The sequence below is a fragment of the Pleurodeles waltl genome, chromosome 4_1 (assembly GCF_031143425.1).
Source record: "Pleurodeles waltl isolate 20211129_DDA chromosome 4_1, aPleWal1.hap1.20221129, whole genome shotgun sequence".
NCBI classification, from domain to species: Eukaryota; Metazoa; Chordata; class Amphibia; order Caudata; family Salamandridae; genus Pleurodeles; species Pleurodeles waltl.
The window spans coordinates 101593813-101609736 of NC_090442.1; the positions used below are offsets into that span (position 1 = coordinate 101593813).

The 15924-nt window shown below is 44.0% G+C and overlaps 1 protein-coding gene across 1 annotated transcript; it reads right to left on the reverse strand.

The window, feature by feature from the left end:
* Nucleotides 1-4839: 4839 nt before the first annotated feature.
* On the reverse strand, nt 4840-15618 carry LOC138287062 (olfactory receptor 5AP2-like; the record flags this gene model as incomplete). The annotated part of the gene is made up of 2 exons (XM_069227421.1): nt 4840-5741; nt 15597-15618. Coding segments are annotated over 2 exons (924 nt in total), but the record flags the coding sequence as incomplete, so codon positions are not given.
* Nucleotides 15619-15924: the final 306 nt, after the last annotated feature.

Below are 15924 nucleotides of genomic sequence, written 5' to 3' on the forward strand. Positions count from 1 at the left end.
GTTTGGCTTCTCTTTCTGCCCTCCTCTCCTCCTGTTGCGCCTCAATTTTCAGTTTTGCCATTTGCAATTGGAACTCCCTTTCCTCTCTCCTTTCCTCTGCGGTCAGGCTTTGCATGGAGACACTGCTCCCTGGTCTGGAAGGGTGCACAATTGCAGTGGTAACACCATCCATAGATAGTGAAAATCCTTCTGAGGGGCCATTTTCTGGCTCCCCTTCCTCATCATCCTCTAAATGGGCTTCTGCCCAGGCCCTCAGCGCAACTTGAAAGTCCTCCTTTCTGGAGGCCCCTTGGGTGGGTACCCTTAATGCCCTGCAGAATCCTCTTAGTTGTTTGACCGTGTATGTATCCAACTGGACTAGGTCAAAGTCCCCTGTCTGAGACCAAGTCAGAGACATGTTGAGTGAGGATTTAGTTTTTGAAAATTGTCAAGAAAAAACGGATTTTCAAAACGAGATAAAAACCAAGTTGACCTTCAACTGTGGGTAGGTAGTGAAATGCTTACCTACTGTATGTCACTCCACAAATACAAGTCCTATCCTCACCGCTGATCACCAATGTTAGAAATGGGGTTTTTGGTTGGCAGTCAGGTTACCCTCTGTCCAAGCAAAAGCCCTCACTCTAGTCAGGGTAAGTCACACACTATCCAAAATTATCCTGTGCCCACCCTCTGGTAGCTTGGCACGAGCAGTCAGGCTTAACTTAGAAGGCAATGTGTAAAGTATTTGTGCAATAAATCATACAATACCACCATATAGCACCACAAAAATACACCACACAGTGTTTAGAAAAATATATAATATTTATCAGGATAATTGTAGGTCAAAAAGAATAAAGTTGCAATGGAAAATTGTAGAAATATCACAGGGAAGTGATATAAAGTGTCTTAAGTCTTTAGAATGTAACAAAAGTCTCTTTCAAGCACAAGTACCTGGTTAGGAGTGGAAAAATCTCCTCAGAGGGCCACAAGAGAAGAGGTGCGTGGAAAAAGGGTGTGTGCGTCGATTTCTCCCCAGCACACACGGACTTGCGTCGTTATTTTCCACGCGGGGAAGTCGGGCGTCGTTTTCCGGCGTGTGGACAGTCTCTTTCTGTGGATCGCGGGGATTACCAGATGTCCCGGGTCTGTGCGTGGATTCTCCTGCTTGTTCTCCGGCTGTGCGTCGATCTGCGGGGATGCGCGTCGAATTTACGAACTCACGGCAGGCGTCGCGTCGATTTCTCCTCTAGACTTCGATCTGCGGGGCTGCGCGTTGAAATTACGATCTCACGGCAGGCATTGCGTCGATTTCTCCTCTAGAGGTCGGGCGGCGTTGTCCTTGCCAGGCCGTGCGTCGGATCTTCGATCGCCCCAAGAGTGTCGCGTCGATCAGCGTCGGTGTGCGGCGTTTTTCTCGCCGCGAAACAAGCTGTGCGTCGAAATTTTCGGCGCACGGAGCGTCCAAGTAAAAGAGAGAAGTCTTTTTGGTCCTGAGACTTCAGGGAACAGGAGGCAAGCTCTATCCAAGCCCTTGGAGAGCACTTTCACAGCCAGACAAGAGTTCAGCAAGGCAGCAGGGCAACAGCAAGGCAACAGTCCTTTGTAGAAAGCAGACAGGTGAGTCCTTTGAGCAGCCAGGCAGTTCTTCTTGGCAGGATGTAGTTTCTGGTTCAGGGTTCTTCTCCAGCAAGTGTTTGATGAGGTAGGGCAGAGGCCCTGTTTTATACCCAAATGTGCCTTTGAAGTGGGGGAGACTTCAAAGAGTGGCTAAGAAGTGCACCAGGTCCCCTTTCAGTTTACTCTTGTCTGCCAGGGTCCCAGTAGGGGGTGTGGCAGTCCTTTGTGTGAGAGCAGGCCCTCCACCCTCCCAGCCCAGGAAGACCCATTCAAAATGCAGATGTATGCAAGTGAGGCTGAGTACCCTGTGTTTGGGGTGTGTCTGAGTGAATGCACAAGGAGCTGTCAACCAAGCCCAGCCAGACGTGGATTGTAAGGCACAGAAGGATTTAAGTGCAAAGAAATGCTCACTTTCTAAAAGTGGCATTTCTAGAATAGTAATATTAAATCCGACTTCACCAGTCAGTAGGACTTTGTATTACCATTCTGGCCATACTAAATATGACCTCCCTGCTCCTTTCAGATCAGCAGCTGCCACTTCAACAGTGTATGAGGGCAGCCCTAATGTTAGCCTATGAAGGGAGCAGGCCTCTCAGTAGTGTGAAAACGAATTTAGGAGTTTTACACTACCAGGACATATAACTACACAGGTACATGTCCTGCCTTTTACCTACACAGCACCCTGCCCTAGGGGTTACCTAGGGCCCACCTTAAGGGTGACTTATATGTAGAAAAAGGGGAGTTCTAGGCTTGGCAAGTACTTTTAAATGCCAAGTCGAGGTGGCAGTGAAACTGCACACACAGGCCTTGCAATGGCAGGCCTGAGACAAGGAAAAAGGGGCTACTTAAGTGGGTGGCACAACCAGTGCTGCAGGCCCACTAGTAGCATTTAATTTACCAGCCCTATGCACATAAAGTGCACCTTACTAGGGACTTATAAGTAAATTAATAGTCCAATCAGGTATGATTCCAGGTTACCATGTTTTAAGGGAGAGAGCATATGCACTTTAGCACTGGTTAGCAGTGGTAAAGTGCGCAGAGTCTATAAACCAGCAAAAACAGTGTCCAAAAAAATGGAGGGAGGCAGGCAAAAAGTTAGGGGTGACTACCCTAAGGCTGTCAGGTCTAACACTCATGCTATAGAAATACTATATACTTACATGCACACATTTGCCCAGTTGAAGGTTTCCAGTACCACACACAACTTCTGTGGTGAAAAAGACGGTTTCTCAAGCAGGAGCCCTGCATTGGCATCTAGCATTTTACAGGTCACAGTATATATGAACTCTGTTCCAGTGAAATATATAAACTCATGTTTAGAAGGTCTTGTATAGTAAGTAGTTTTTAGGATTTCTGGGCATAGTTGCGAGGAAGAATAGGAGTCAGTGTGACTTTGATGCTTCCGGATGCTACATGGCCATGTGTTTATTAAAAAGAGGTTAATACTAGGGTATTTCTGATGGAATTAGATGCTTAAGTTAGGATCACCTACACAATTGTAGAATGGGGATTTTGACAAGAACGCCTTATTATACCTTGGTTAAAACATTTAACTAGTTGGTCTGAACTCTGTCAAAATCGTAGTTCAAACAGACCACAACTTATAGACACCGTGAAGCCAGATGATGCTCCCAACAGAGCATTGACAAAGTGCCGGTAAAAACCATAATTGTTACTACTGGTTGCCCGTGCATCTCTGGCATGTGATCTCAGTTTCATATCTTAAACGATTACATTTCTCGTGGGGCCGCCACAGAGAAGAAATTAGGTAATATTCAATTAATAAGCACGTTTTCTCTCCTGCACCACCTTCTTCTATATTATTGTTTATAATTCAGACCCAGACAGATATGGTTTTGAAATGGAATGTTTGACAAACAACTCAACCAGCTTCATCCCTGCTACAACAACGTGAACTAGGCAGGAAGTGATAGGTAGTGAGAACCTCGAATAATGCGCTGGCCCTAAATATGATCACAATTCCTAACCCGCAAGACTCAAGTTAAAATATTCTAAAAGCGAATCAACTGGACACCTAGCACATATGCTGTAGCATGAACGTGCCTTGGATGGATGGAGTTTTCCTTCACATTGAGATGAATTGGACTAGAGGAACAGATCTGAGGAAACAGCAGAACTCCGTTCAAACTGGCGAATACACATGTTCATTCCATACTTTTAACAAGGCAGTGGGCAATCTGGGCCTTATTCACATGAGCATGATAAGCATGATGAGTAGTACTACACGAGTAATCTTTTCAGTGCTCGTTAATGCTCTGGTAGATCGACCCTGCAACGTCCAACATCCTATTAGCAAAAGTGCAACGAGGGCACAAGCTTTTCTACTGGCACTAATTTTATGCGACGGTTCACTAAATAATCCCACGTTATTCCCACTTCGGGTATTTTGCAGATAATTCCCAAAGAAATGTAAGAGTACATTAAAAAGTACCACATAAATAATATTTCACATTCCAAAATGCCCTTGTGAATAGGTCCCTCTGTTTTAAACCAAGTTACAAAACAGAGGTACAGTATAGATATTCTAAAGAGACCCGGCTGCTGTAAACTCACATTGACACCAGCTCATCTCGTGCGGCAACAACTTTAACTGTTGCAAACATAGCATTGTTTAATTCTGTATGCTGCACTCAAGGAGCACTTCACAGGTCAGGGGGATGTTCTGAAAAATCACCAGGAAGGCTTGTTTGGTACCATTTGCTTGGCTGCGCTTCAGTTATTATGTAAAATACTTTGCTCTAACATTAAAACTCCTTTCTGCTACATGACAAAATATAAATGTCTCAAGTTTGACCGTATTATAAATCCAAATAGTATGAGCGTTTTCAGTCCCTACCGATCAATATAAGCAATTAACCTTTAAAGAATCTCTATCTCTCTCTCTCACACACACACACACACTCTCTCTCTTTAAAGCCTTGCACACAAATTAGAAAGTCATTATTTCGACATAGCCTACAGTTGATTCTCAATATACAATGTAATTTCATTGACTAACACCTAACACCAGTTTCACCACTCCCTCCATAATTTTAAAAAATGCATTGTAATTTAGAAACCAAAATGAGTCATGCTTTATATTAATTATTAACATCATTCCTGTATTTTTCAGGATAATGAATGCTAAAAAATAAGTTCAAAGAACTAAAATAAAATCTCACAAGAGTAAGCTTAGATTTATTTTGGATAAAAAGTAAAAAAACATGATATTTCTGTCTTTCTTTAGACACAAATTGTGCCTATAGATTTTTTGAAAGCCTCTTTGACTTCCTGGTTTCTCAGGCTATAAATGATTGGATTCAACATTGGAATGACCACTGTGTAGAACACTGATGCAACTCTGTCCTGGGCCATTGAGTGGCTTGAGGAGGGTTTGACATACATGAAAACAAGAGTCCCAAAAAATATAATAACACAGACAAAGTGGGCGGAACAAGTGCTGAAGGTTCTCCATCTTCCTTCAGAAGAACTAATCATCAAGATGGCAACCACAATGTAAGCATAAGAGATAAGTATTATGATGAGACATAACAGTATCAGACCTCCCGCCAGTGAAATCAGCACTATCTCATTGATGGCCGTATCAGCGCAGGAGATCATCAAGATTGGGGGCACATCACAGAAGAAATGAGTGATCTCATTTGAGTCGCAGAAGGGCAACGTAAAAGTGAGGGCAGCGTGGGTCAGTGCATTGAGGACGGCAAGTGAATATATAAAAATAAGTAGGTAAATACAGGCCCTGCTGCTCATTATAACTGAATACAGTAATGGATTACAGATAGCTGTGTATCGGTCATAGGCCATCACCGTCAATAGAAAAACCTCTGTACTTCCCATCGTAAAGTTTATAAACATCTGTATGGCACACATTGCGAATGGAATTGTCTTCCTCACTGACAAGAAGTTGACAACCATGTTAGGCGTAGAGACTGAAGAATAGCAAATGTCTACAAAGGACAAATTACAGAGCAGGAAGTACATAGGTGTGTGAAGTTTACGGTTCATGCTAATTAATGCCATGATCCCAATATTGCCAAGGAGTGTAACAGAATAGATCAGAAGGAAGAGCAAGAAGAGTGGAATTTGCAACCGTGGGTAATCTGTAAGTCCGAGGAGAATGAACTCTGTCACCCGGGTCCTGTTACTTTTCATTGATCCTGAATTAGGAACCTTATGGAAAATGAGGAGATAAAGAGTTGAAAGTAAACATTCTGCTACCAATTGTCAAAATTTGAATTGTCGGTTAAAAGTGGGGACCATGGACAATGTTAATGACATTCTGCATTCCACATGTTTGTGAAGACTATAAAAAATGTGATCATTTTGTTAGTTTTCACTTCCCTCTCTTCAAATATTGATCATTTTTTTCAAGTATATCCATCAAGATTCTTCTAAATATCATGGCATCCTTCGAACATATTTCCAGGATTCGCAGTTGAAAAACTTACCACACACCTGGAAAGGTAGATCCAGCTTCCCTTCTCTCTGGGCAGCAGAATTGTACTAAAATGGTGGTATTGCCTAACATGTTATAGTTGTTTGTGACTATACATATAGCTTGAGGTCAACATATATCTGCCAGACTTCAAACATTACTGTGGAACCTTGCATGAAGAGAAGAACCCACAACTTAGATCGGGTATGCCTATCCAGTCATGAGCGTTTGTGCCTGATCTCAAAATATACTTCTGCGCTGCACCACCACACTTCATTTTGAATTGGACTAGGTCTGAAAACACTGGCCCATTTTTGACTATTGAAAGTGGCCAAACTGATTTTGGGACCTCACTCACAGTTCTAACTTCTAAAATGCCTAGACCTGGTAAACCCATCAAAATGTTCAATGGACACACCAAGCAATCTGGATCACAGCTAATTGATCAGGGATAACAAAACTACTCTCTGCAGATGCAATTGCAGATTCCCTGCTTTCCTTCAACACTAGATAAAGCCACACTACACAGTTGCAGCTACACATGCTCCTTTTCCGCAATGATAGCTCCATTATTCCCTTGCAGTTTTTTTTTTAATTGGAGTGGTTAATGTGCTAGACGTATTTGCATATTTTCATATGCAGCAAAGAACAGGTGACCATGGCGTGCTGGTAAACCTACATTTACATTTATTTTCCCTTCTAATTTCAATTATTTTTATTTTTATTTTTAAAAGTAAATAAATTTACCAGTCGATTGTTATCAAATGTACCTAAGATCTCACTCTTATATACTGAGTTGCTGTTTATAGTATATAGGATTACAAAAGGATGTCTGTTCCTTACTAGCACTGCTGCATTATGATATATTGTTGTGTTATCAAAAATCTAATAAAAATATATTAAAAAAGAAAACTTTCTTCTATCCCTGATGTTCTCCATAACTGATAAATGAATACAAGTTTGGGCACTTTACTCCTACCAAATGATCCTAAGATGTTTACGTGCATCACAATCAGAAGGGACATTCTAAACTCAATATAAAAAGGTTAATTCTCAACACTTCTGAAGTCTATTCAGGATAAACAAATCTTCAAAATGAAAGACACAATTTGCAACTAGATTTCCTCTGAATAAATATTAAGAGAGTGGTTCATGTTTAACTTTAATGTCTCCAATAACAATCTTTTCTGCCACCAGCATTCATACTGCAGACAATTTGGATTACTTACATGTCTTGAATACTGTCATACCTTTTCTTGAAGATAATACCTGTTTTTTGAGTCTGCTTGTTTTCCTTCAAACATTCAGTGCTGTCAGTTATGGCACAATGGTCCACATGCTTTGCACATGCTTGATAATCGGTGGACCTCTACAGAACTGGTTTCCACCTTTCATAAAGAATAAACCATCTGGAGTGCTCCAAGGCTTTAGTTTCTACCAACCCCAGGCAGCGTTTACCACAAACCATTCTAGACACTGCTTTGAAAAGATTGCACAGCCACCATCAACCAATATACAGAAAACACCTAAGTACTAGATCTTCTGATTATGATATACAGCTCCTATGTATGCAACTGAAATAAAAAAAAACTTCTTCTACACTATGGAAGTTCAATGATGCTGAAGTGGCTGAACAATGTGTGCTGTTAGTGACATCTTTAGTGTCTGCAGCAGCCGCCAAATCTATGGGCTTTTATCATTGATACATATCTACATTCAATCCCACATCACCAAGGCTGAATTTTTCAATTGCTCCAAAGAATCAAACCGGTAAAACATCCTGCATATTTCTGTAAAATAGCTCCTGACTAAATGCTCTTCTACCCACACTGAAAAGATGCATGCTTGGAAAACATGAAGGCGGCCCTTCTAAGCCCGTTAAATCTTATACAAATTAAGTGAAATGCACTGGTCTGCTTACATTTATTAATTAATGGTCCCTGTGCTACAGGTTCCTGCTCTGCTATTCTCATTCTGGGTTCCCACATGTCAAGGAGTTATACTAGCATTTTCTGTATTATTGCTAATGCATTGCATACAACCCCATAGTCTTGGAAGAGTAGAATTGGAGATGGAGTCTGAGGGGCATACTTAGGAGCCCCTATCCTCACAAGAACGCTGCACCAGATTTACGAGATATCGTAAATCTGTGGCAGTGCCAAAAACTAATGCCACCCCAGGGGTGGCCTTAGCATGGCAAAACAAGGAGGAATGTTTTTATTCCTCCTCGTTTTTTGCTTTTTGATGTGTGCTGCATTCTGCAGCATACATAGAAGAAGCAAAATGGCATGGATGATTGTTTATGTGCAGGAAGGTTTCCCTTCGTGCAAATAAACAATTATTCCAAAATTACACTTTGGTACTTCTATGTGTGCTGCATTTTGCAGCGCACATAGAAGTGCCACCTACCCATTACAGATGTTTATGTGCAGGACGGGATACCTTCCTGCACATAAACAATCTATCCCCTTAACGCAGACACCCATGCACTGTGGTGTATGGATGCCTGCGTTGGCACAGACAGCTTAATTCAGTACTAGCTCAGGGGAAAGCGTAGGGGTGCTCCATATTCCTGGAAATACGGTGCATCCCTGTGTTTCAAAAGTGGAGAAGTAGTGGTTGCTATTTTTTGTGCAGCACCACGCTCCGCCACTTTTGCATAAATCTGGGCCTGCGTCTTTTAACAAACGGCTGTGTCAAAGTTGACCTGAACCTTTTAAACTCCATGGTTATATAGAGCATACCCATGTGATAATGTTCAAAGGTTATCTTATCACACATGTAACCTGCAATTAACTGACTTGAAATCTGCATACTCATTCAAGTTTCTTTTCATATTATGCATGATGGGCCACATTTTGGCTGAACATAAAATGCATAGTGACGCTAAATAAACTCTGGTCCATTCCATTTCACTGGTTTAATTTTCATTGATTACATTTTTTAATTTTTCATCAAATGTAATCAGGCAAGTGAAGCGTCAATTACCATAGACTTATCTGCGCTCAAACATTATTAACATTTCATTATTCTACTATCATATGTACCCTGTGTCAATATATTTCCAAAAGACTGATGCCCTCATTACGAGTGTGTCTCAAGACCCCCACACTTGCAATGGACGTCGGACAGCCACAGACAGGGTGGTCCGACCACCCTATTATGTGGGCCCCTGCTCTGCCCATGCACTTGGCAGGGGCACCCATGGACAGCTCTGTTGCGCATTGCACTGCCCAAATTACTGCCAGTGAAATGCGTGAAGGGTGCTTTCGCACCCAACGCACCACAACATTGCCGCCGGATCGATTTCGAGCAGGCATCAATGTTGTGGTGAGTTTTCCGCTAGGCCAGCAGGCGGAAACGCTGTTTCAGCCCACTGGCCCACCAGAAAATTCCTAAAATGGTGGCCAGCATACCGTGAGCACTGGCGGAATGCTGGCTGCTGTGGCTTCGGCGGTCTTGAAAAACAAATGCTGAAGCCATAATTAGGGCCTAAATACTTTGTTTTGACAATGGTAACTAACTTATGACTATATTAGGTAATCTACATTTATCACATCCGATTTGGTTCATTAGGAATTCTATCTTTATTTTTATGTGCCTCTGGTGAAACCTGCATGTAAAAGTATAGGCAAGGGTCTGACACACTTGCTTCTCTGATTTTCTTCACTCTTCCTGCAATGTTCTTTCGGTCACAATTGGCAATAGAGTGTAGTCTGCAATGATGTATTTTAACTTTAGTAGTACATATCTTATGTATATGATTATATCAATATATTCCTTAAAAAGATGAGCAGTTGATTTCCTAAAAACCCTTTGGAATCACTAACAAATCAAAGAGGTCTTCAGCACATATTGCACCAGATGCTGTCTGAGATTCTCACGGAAGGACCTGTCAGATCCACCCGCTGCAGCCTCCATTCCCATGATGATTGTTGAAAAAAGGCTGAGGAGAGACAAGCTGAACCCAGCTATTGGATGATTACTTTTGAGGGAACACTCACTACTGGCTCAACTGATAATGACAGCAGTTTGCTGTAAACAGATCTGTAATCCATCATCTCTCAAGAAACTCTGGATACAATTAATCTATTCCATGATTTGTAGTGTAGTTTTAGAATGTTGAAAAAACACTTTTACCCATGAAGTGCCTCTGACCTACTACAGGACTTGTGTGTGATATTCTATAAAATGAAATTGGGTTTCAACCACCACTGCATTCATGAAACCTTTTTACAACTGTTAGTAACATAGACAACACAGACACTACATCACATAGAGAGGTGAAGGGGGTTGTGTGGGGCTGTAACAAACTCAACCTTTATATTCAAGCAGTGGGGGCCCGTAGTGCAGGCCCACGTGTACTAGGCCACACAAAAGCCACGTTGCATGGCTTTTTATGATCTTATAGATATGATTTAAGGCAATGCAGCGCAAGTCACTGCGTTGCCTTACACTGCATCAGGGAGGCCTTCCATGGTCATTGCAGGTGGTTTTCCCATGCAACATTGGTGCATTCCCAGATTTACAAGGCATTGTAAACTGGGAATGCATCAAAATCGTACTCCTCGCCATGGAAGGTGCAACAAAGAGACATGTCTTTATTTCTCCTATTTTTTTTCACTTTCTGTGTGCTGCCATTTTGCAAGCTTTACAGGCTTTAAAGGTCTACTTAAGTGAGTGGCACAATGAGTGCTGCAGGCCCACTAATAGCACTTATTTACAGGTCCTGCGTACATGGGGTACCACTTTGCTAGGGACTAACAATTATTTTAAATGTGCCAATTGGGCTTAAGCCAATTCTATACCACCAGAGAGAGAGATAAAGGTGGATGATATTACAATAGGCACGCACCATTCTCTAAATCTGTCACATGCACACAAGAGGTGCAATTCCGGCTGTGAATAGTGCTTGAAAAACTATTTCAAGCCCTGCAAGAGGAGAGGAAATCACTCACAGTCACTTATTTCATCCGCCTATTTACCCATACTCATGGATTTGGACAATTCCAAGAATTGGATGAGGAAGGCTCACTCACGTAATGTGACATGCTTCATCAAAGCAAACCTCATCCCACCCTGGTAAGATGATACTACCAGGGTGGACTCAACCTCATGGGGCTCTTACCTGAGACAGTTCTTAGATATTTATTATTCTGAACAAATTACCGGTATCCACATAACTCAGGGAAAACAACAAGATATCTCTTTATCAAGTGGTACTCTCAGTATGGTTAAAAAAACACAAAATAAGAAAATGGAGGACAACTTTGGGTACAATGGCCCTTATGCGCCTCACTTATGCCAAGATGTTCCTGCCCATTTCAAGGCCTATCCAGGTCTGGGGCATTCATCAGGGCTATAGCTGATCCCGCATGCAACACTACATTTAATGTGATGAAGGAAAGGACCTACAATCCCATACTCTCCAAAGGTCAGTTAACCTAATAAAGACAATAGAATATATTACATTGTATCAACACTATTCCAAAGGTGGATGAGTAGTACTATAGTATCTTTGCCAAACATAACACTATTTTAGAGTCTCTTGTGTGAAAGTATCTTACACACACACATCATGATTTAAAATGTGATGCGCTGCACACATGGAGACAAACACATGCTGCTTTTTTTTTTTAAACCAACATTTTATCTCCTCACCTAAGGCGCTGTGCCTCATGGTATGTAGGGGATGGGCACCTCCTGTACTCAGACAGTGAGGGCGAATGGGGATGTGACATAAATAAGAGAGAAGGGTTAAGAGAAAAATTGTATGCTGTGCATACATAAGGTTGGAGCAGAGTCCTCCTCTCGTCATTACACCTAGTCCCTCTATCAACCCACTTACTTCATCAAGGGTTGCTGCCCTCATAAATCCTAAACAGGCCTGTTATAAGTGGGGTCTTTGGTTGGCAGTCGGGTTACCCCCTGTTCAAGCAAGGACCCTCACTCTAGTCAGGGTAAGTCACACACAATCCAAATTATCCTTTGCCCACCCTCTGGTAGCTTGGCACTGAGCAGTCAGGCTTAACTTAGAAGGCAATGTGTAAAGTATTTGTGCAATAAATCATACAATAACACAATATAGCACCACAAAAATACACCACACAGTGTTTAGAAAAAGATATAATATTTATCTGAGTATCTTTAGGTCAAAAATGATAAAAGATGCAATAAGAAATTGTAGAGATATCACTGAAAAGTGATATAAAGTGTCTTCAGTCTTTAAAACGCAAACAAAGTCTCTTTCAAGCACAAAGTACCTGGTTTGGAGTGAAAAATCTCCGCAAAGGGCCGCAGAGGAGGAGATGCGTGGAAAAATGGTTTGTGCGTCGGTTTCGCCCCGTCACACACGGACTTGCATTGTTATTTTGCACACGGGGAAGACGTTGAGTCGATTTCCAGCGCGCGGACAGTCTCCTCTGTGGGTCGCAGGGTTTTCAGATGCCCCGAGGTCTGTGCGTGGATTCCTGGGCTTGTTGTCCAGCTGAGCATCGTTCCGGTGGGCTGTGCGTGGAAGTTTCTCCCTCACGGCAGGTGTTGTGTCGATTTCCTCTCTGGAAGTCGGGCGGCGCTGTCCAGGCGGGCCGTGCGTCGAAGTTCCGGTCGCACCGCAGGCGTTGCATCGATCTTTTCCTTGCGGGGCCGAGCGGCTTCTTTCTGGATCAGCGTGCAGTGAATTTTTCACCGCAGAGCAAGCTGTGCGTCAAATCCTACGGTGCACATGGAGTCCAGTTGAAAGATGGAAGTCTTTTTGGTCCTGAGACTTCAGGGAACAGGAGGCAAGCTCTATCCAAGCCCTTGGAGAGCACTTCTGCAGCAAGGCAAGAGTTCAGCAAGGAAGCAGGCCAACAGCAAGGCAGCAGTCCTTTGTAGAACGCAGTCAGGTGAGTCCTTTGAGCAGCCAGGCAGTTCTTCTTGGCAGGATGCAGATTCTGGTTCAGGTTTCTTCTCCAGCAAGTGTCTGAGGTGGTAGGGCAGAGGCCCTGTTTTATACCCAAATGTGCCTTTGAAGTGGGGGAGACTTCAATGAGTGGCTTAGAAGTGCACCAGGTCCCCTTTCAGTTCAATCCTGTCTGCCAGGGTCCCAATAGGGGGTGTGGCAGTCCTTTGTGTCAGAGCAGGCCCTCCACCCTCCCAGCTCAGGAAGACCCATTCAAAATGCAGATGTATGCAAGTGAGGCTGAGTACCCTGTGTTTGGGGTGTGTCTGAGTGAATGCACAAGGAGCGGTCAACTAAACCCAGCCAGACGTGGATTGTAAAGCACAGAAAGATTTAAGTGCAAAGAAATGCTCACTTTCTAAAAGTGGCATTTCTAAAATAGTAATATTAAATCCATCTTCACCAGTCTGCAGGATTTTGTATTTCCATTCTGGCCATACTAAATATGACCTTCCTACTCCTTTCAGATCAGCAGCTACCACTTCAATACTGTATGAGGGCAGCCCCAATGTTAGCCTATGAAGGGAGCAGGCCTCACAGTAGTGTGAAAAAAAAATTAGGAGTTTTACACTACCAGGACATGTAAACTACACAGGTACATGTCCTTCCTTTTACCCACACAGCACGCTGCTCTAGGGGTTACCTAGGGCACACATTAGAGGTGACTTATATGTAGAGAAAGGGGAGGTTTAGGCTTGGCAAGTACTTTTAAATGCCAAGTCGAAGTGGCAGTGAAAGGCAATGGCAATGGTAGGCCTGAGACAAGGTAAAGGGGCTCCATAAGTGGGTGGCACAACCAGTGCTGCAGGCCCACTAATAGCATTTAATCTACAGGCCCTAGGCACATACAGTGCACTTTACTAGGGACTTATAAGTAAATTAAATAGTCCAATTGGGTGTGATCCAATGTTACCATGTTTAAAAGGAGAGAGCATATGCACTTTAGCACTGGTTAGCAGTGGTAAAGTGCGCAGAGTCTAAAAGCCAGCAAAAGCAGTGTCCAAAAAGTGGAGGGAGGCAGGCAAAATCACCCTAAGGTTGTCAGGTCTAACATGTGTCCCCCCCCCCAGCTGAAAGTGGGGAGAGCTACCCAACCTCCTGGGAGCTCTCATCGCTAAGGCGAAAGTATCTGGAGAGACCATCAGCACTGGCGTGGTCAACCCCTGGGCGATGCTCCACCGTAAAGTCCATCCCCTGTAGGGAAATGGCCCACCTCAAGAGTTTGGGATTTTCACCCCTCATCTGCATGAGCCATCTGAGGGGCCTGTGGTCTTTCTGAACCCAGAAGTGAGTCCCAAACAGGTATGGCCTCAGCTTCTTCAGTGCCCAGACCACAGCAAAGGCTTCTCTCTCAATAGCACTCCACCTCTGTTCCCGTGGTAATAGTCTTCTGCTAATAAAGACTACTGGTTGGTCTAGGCCCTCCTCGTTCAGCTGTGCTAGGACCGCCCCTATGCCATGCTCTGAAGCGTCTGTCTGCACGATGAATTCCTTGGAGTAGTCAGGGGCCTTGAGCATGGGGGCCGTGCACATGGCTTCCTTCAGGGAGTCAAAGGCTTTCTGACAAGCCTCTGTCCAATTCACCAACCTAGGTTGTTTCTTGGAAGTGAGTTCTGTCAAGGGTGACACAATGGTACCATAGCCCTTGCGAATCTGCGGTAGTATCTGGTGAGGCCTAAAAAGGCTCTCACCTCAGTCTGTGTTCTAGATGGTTGCCAGGCCTTGATAGATTCAATCTTGGCCTGGAGTGGCTGCACCTTGCCACCACCTACTAGATGTCCCAAGTACACCACGGAACCCTGCCCAATCTGGCACTACTAGCCTTGATGGTCAGGCCTGCCTGTTGCAGAGCCTGAAGCACCTCCTTGAGGTGGAGCAGGTGTTCCTCCCAGCTGGAACTGTAGACAGCTATGTCGTCCAGGTAGGCTGCACAGTAGGCATCCTTGCCAGCTAGGACCCTGTTAACCAACCGTTGGAAGGTAGCTGGGGCATATTTCAACCCAAATGGCATCACCCGGAACTGGTAATGGCCATCAGGTGTGGAAAATCTCTCTTTAGCCCCCTCAGTCAGGGCGATCTGCCAGTACCCTGAAGTAAGATCAAACGTACTCAGGAACTTGGCAGCGCCTAGTCTGTCAACGAGCTCGTCAGCTCGGGGGATGGGGTGAGCATCAGTCCGTGTGACTGAGTTGAGAAGCCGGTAGTCCACACAGAACCTGAGTTCTGGCTTCGCACTTGGGGCAGTAGCCTTAGGGACCAACACCACAGTGCTGGCCCAGGGACTACTGGATTTCCCAATAACCTCTAAAGCCAACATCTTAGAGACCTCCTCCTTGATGCTGGCCTTCAGCTTATCCAATAACCTGTAAATTTTGTTCTTCACATGGGGACTGTCACCTGTGTCAATGTCATGAACACAGAGGTGGGTCAGTCCAGGAGTAAGGGAGAACAGGGGGGAGAACTGCTCCAACAGCTCATAGCAGTCTCCTCTCTGGTTTAGAGTCAGGGAGTCAGAGAGAATGACACCTCCCACTGACCCATCACCTTCTTGGACAAAGAGGAGGTCGGGGAGAGGTTCACTCTCCTTTTCCATGCCCTCACCTGTGACCAGAAGCATGTTGACTTCAGACCTCTCAAAATGAGGCTTCAGTCGGTTGACATGGAGCACCCTTAGGGGGTTCCTAGGGGATTGGAGGTCCAGTAGGTAAGTGGCCTCCCCTTTCCTCTCCTTTACTTCAAATGGGCCAGACTAGCGGTCCAGGAGAGCTCTAGGCTCTACTGGCTCCATTACCCACACTTTGTCTCCAGGTTGAAACTCTACCAAGGTGGCCTTCTGGTCATACCAGCATTTCATTACCTCTTGACTGGCCTCAAGGTTACTTTTGGCCTCTTTCCAGAAGCGGTTCATCTGGTTGCGGAGGGCTAGCAT